Here is a 3,718-nt window from a genome sequence, read left to right on the forward strand (position 1 = left end):
AACCACCGTGGCTTTGGTTACTATCAACAAAACAGCACTCCACATCCAAGATTGGTATTTTGAGGAATTTACAGAGTACACTGCCGGGCGGGCGGAGGGGGGGCACGTCTTCACAGTCTGTCAGTTTGAATAGAAACCACATCTGACTCTACTACGAGGCCACAGTGGAAACAGTGCATAGCTCTGAATCACAGCAAAAAAAAAAAAACACCTTCAGCTACCAGAGGCCGGCTTAGCTTAAAAACAGACTGAGGGGAGAGAGAAAGGGGGGGGGGGGGGCGGGATCAGGAGCTCATTCCAGTGTTGGTTTTTCACTCGTTTTGGACCGAAGAGGGGTTTCCCGCAAACCATATGTGTGTGTGTGTGTGTGTGTGTGTGTGTGTGTGTTTGAGGGAGACAGGCCATTATATGGGTCACTGGCCAGTGAGAGAGGGGTCAAGGCGGCACATCAGAGAGCGATACCCGTGAAAAAAGAAAACAGCAATATTTTGGCCCCTTGGCTGTGAAAAGGAATAGATCATGTCTGAGCTGTGAGAGGACTGGAGGGTGTGGGGTATTTGTAAACAGAGGCAAACAAGACCAGAAGATTTGCTTTGACACTTCCATAGCTTCTCTTTATATTATTACAAAACTTTTACATGTACAATGGCTAAACTCCACACGGTGTGGAACACAAAACATCAAAAAAGGAAACAAACAAAACAAATAAAACAGCTGAAAAATAAAAAGTATCTCATCAAAAAAGCATAAATAATATAAAAGACGGACTTTTTTTTCCTTAGAACAGATACATTCATATGAAATAATATTTTACTACTACAAAAAATAAATAAGCCTCCTAAAGAGTTTTTCTTTTCTGTCGTTTTTTTTTTTTTTTTTTTTTTTTTTTTTTTAAGAGTCCCCCCCCCCCCCCCCATGTTCTGGGCTTACGTTTTAGTTCCAAATATCCCTCCTTCTGTTTCTCTCACTCTCTCCATCTGCATTGCTTTATTTTTTCTTTCTCTTTCTTTCACACACACAAATTTCCATCTTTTCTTTTTTTGTCCAGCTCAGTCAGTCAGTTTCGTGTCCTTTGAGTTGCACATTGTCTCTGACCATACAAAACACTGGCCTTGTCTTTCTAATCGTCCATTTTCACTTTCCCTTCTTCTCCTTCTGGGGTGTGAGCGAGTTAGGTATGAGGGTGTGTGTGTATGTTTGTGTAAGTGCGTAAGTGTGTGTGTGTACGTGCGTGTGTTATTAGATCTCCTGCACAGCGGCCTGGATAAGTTCTCCTGCTGGACTAGCAGTAGAGATCCAACTCGTCTTCTCCTTACAGTCCAGCTCAGGCAGACCCAGAGTCTCCCAACACACCACAGGCTCCTCCAGATCCTCAGACTGCAGACTCTCCACTGTGGCTGTACACATGCACACACACACACACATATATGTGTGCAGAGAGAGAGAGAGAGAGAGAGAGGGCATGTCATTGTTAGCAGACAAACACAAAACCATCCTGTATCTGTTTTATCCTCTGTCCTGAGTTGGCTAGTTGTGATGATGCAGTATGCTACAGGGAAGGCCCAGAATTTCCCACACCCTTCTACACAAAAACCTCAACCACAGGCATGGAGCAGCCAACTGGAGCAGGAAGAAAGCAGCAAACTAAACACAAAGAGCAGGAGAGAAATCACCTACATAAGTGCTGGTCTTAAGTTAGTTTAGTTTCCTGGATTCTCCCAAAGCTCTGACTGCTCAAACTAGACTTAGGGACAGGAAAAGATGCTCTTAAGACACTTCACAGGAACTTGAACCTGCTGGGGAAGCCATGGTGGCTCAGAGCTGTCTAGTTTCCAGCTCTGCTCTCAATGAAATGATTTGAAACTGTCTAGATGCTCTTGCTCACCGTTCTGCTGCTCTGGACCAGGTTCCGTTTCTCCTGGTGCACAAGAGGAATTCTGAGGAGCTGTCTTATTCTCCTCTTGCGTCTCCTCTACCACCTCCCTCTCCTCATTGCTGTGGAGCTGCAGAGTCTTGTTTCCATGACAGCGGGGCGAGATGTGGCCCAGAGGTACCATCTCCAGGCCATCCGGTTGGCACGGTGCCACGCGGTGCATTAGAGGCAGACTGCCTCCTGGGAAAGTGCCGTTGGTTTTCGTGTAACACCTGGTGGCACACACACACACACACACACACACACACATACAATTATGAACATAGAACAAAGTGCAGTTCCAGCATATGTTCATATATCTGGAACCTCCTTCAGGTTTTTCCAAACATGCTAAACATTCTCCAAATGTTCTTTTTGAACATATACAATGTTTGACTGCCAAAACATCAATTCAGGAGTCAGTCCTCTCCAAAGCTGTCAAAATACACCGCCGCAGATAAGGGTCAGGACATGGCCAGACTTTACCACTCAGCAAAGATTGAAGTCCAAATGTATATGAAAAAGGATTAGAAAGAAAAAACAAACAAACCAAAAAAAAAGAGATAGAGAAAAGATTTGTGAGTGGATCAGGTGTCACTGAGGGGAATGTGTGGTGAAAAGCCATGTTACTGTCAGTACCCATTTGAGCCATTCTGTAATGTGCTAAAACAGATCCCATCACAGATTAGACTCTCTGATCTCATCATACAGAGTCCACAACTTCAGCTCACTGCGTCTACCATAAGACCCGTCAGCAGCTGTTTATTACTCATACACACTCATATACATACACACACACACACACACACACACACACTATCAACTGTAAGACAGGTACTGTGCACAAAATACACTCATTACAAACAAATGCACACAGTAGGGTGTATACATGTATACACACACATGCACACACACACACACACACACACACAGAAATATTCAGCAGTAAGCTGTGTGTGTTCTCTGTTCTCTGTGTTCTCCCTATCAGTTCGGCAGAGCTGTAGCGTCCGGCCCCCGGTCCCCTGGGTGGGAGTAAACAAACTCAAGCCTCATTAGAGTGCACTGCATGGATACACACAGAATAAACTCTTACTGCTTGGACGTGCTACAGTACATAAACAAGGCTAGTGTGTGAGTGTGTGTGTGTCTGGCCCAGAACAGAGTCTTGAGGTGACATGGGAACCAGATAGATAGAGATGACTTGTGGACTGATAAAATCCTCACAGAAGAACACATAAATCTCTGGCAGTGTAAACACATGGCTCCCAGCCACTGAGCTGGAGTTTAAAAAAAAGCTAATCCCGAGAGTGGGAGAATGCCTCTCTCTCTGTCTCTCTCTCTCTCACTATCTCTAACTCTCTCTCTCTCTCATTCTGTCTCTCTCTGCCCCTCACTCTCTCTTTCACTCTCTATCTCTCTCTCTCTCACTCTATGTGTGTCTCTCTTTCTCTCACTCTCTCTCTCTCTCACCTGTTGTTGTTGCAGAAGCTCTGGCAGCTGATGCAGTCTGATGGGTCATTTTGGGCCAGAGCAGTGTACATGCCTCCCCCCTGTCACAACACACACAACACACACACAGACACACACACGCACATACATGGGAGTGTTAGCGCCTCGGACACACTAAGGCTTAGCATACCATGCACTACCTGAAGGTTTGCCATTTCACTATTTCTTTTTCAAAGAACAACACATTCATTGCCTAACTCACCCAAACCACTGTAAAACCTAAATTCAGCCCTGGAAACATATGCTGCCAACTGGTGGTTAGAGGTTTAACGCTTTTGTGTAATTTAACCCTGACAC

At 45.0% G+C, this 3,718-nt stretch overlaps 1 protein-coding gene across 1 annotated transcript in view; it reads right to left on the reverse strand.

Annotated features, from left to right (window-relative positions):
* Positions 1-1,020: 1,020 nt before the first annotated feature.
* Positions 1,021-3,718, reverse strand: part of cdon (cell adhesion associated, oncogene regulated) — a 35,156-nt gene continuing 32,458 nt past the window's right edge. The window contains exons 18-20 of the mRNA XM_030766477.1: positions 3,383-3,462; positions 1,886-2,145; positions 1,021-1,397 (exon numbers count right to left, since the gene is read on the reverse strand). Of these exons, the coding sequence (XP_030622337.1) occupies positions 1,240-1,397; positions 1,886-2,145; positions 3,383-3,462 (498 nt within the window). The 3' untranslated portion in view covers positions 1,021-1,239. The remainder of the gene's footprint in view (positions 1,398-1,885; positions 2,146-3,382; positions 3,463-3,718) is intronic.

The sequence above is a fragment of the Chanos chanos genome, chromosome 2 (assembly GCF_902362185.1).
Source record: "Chanos chanos chromosome 2, fChaCha1.1, whole genome shotgun sequence".
Lineage (NCBI taxonomy): Eukaryota > Metazoa > Chordata > Actinopteri > Gonorynchiformes > Chanidae > Chanos > Chanos chanos.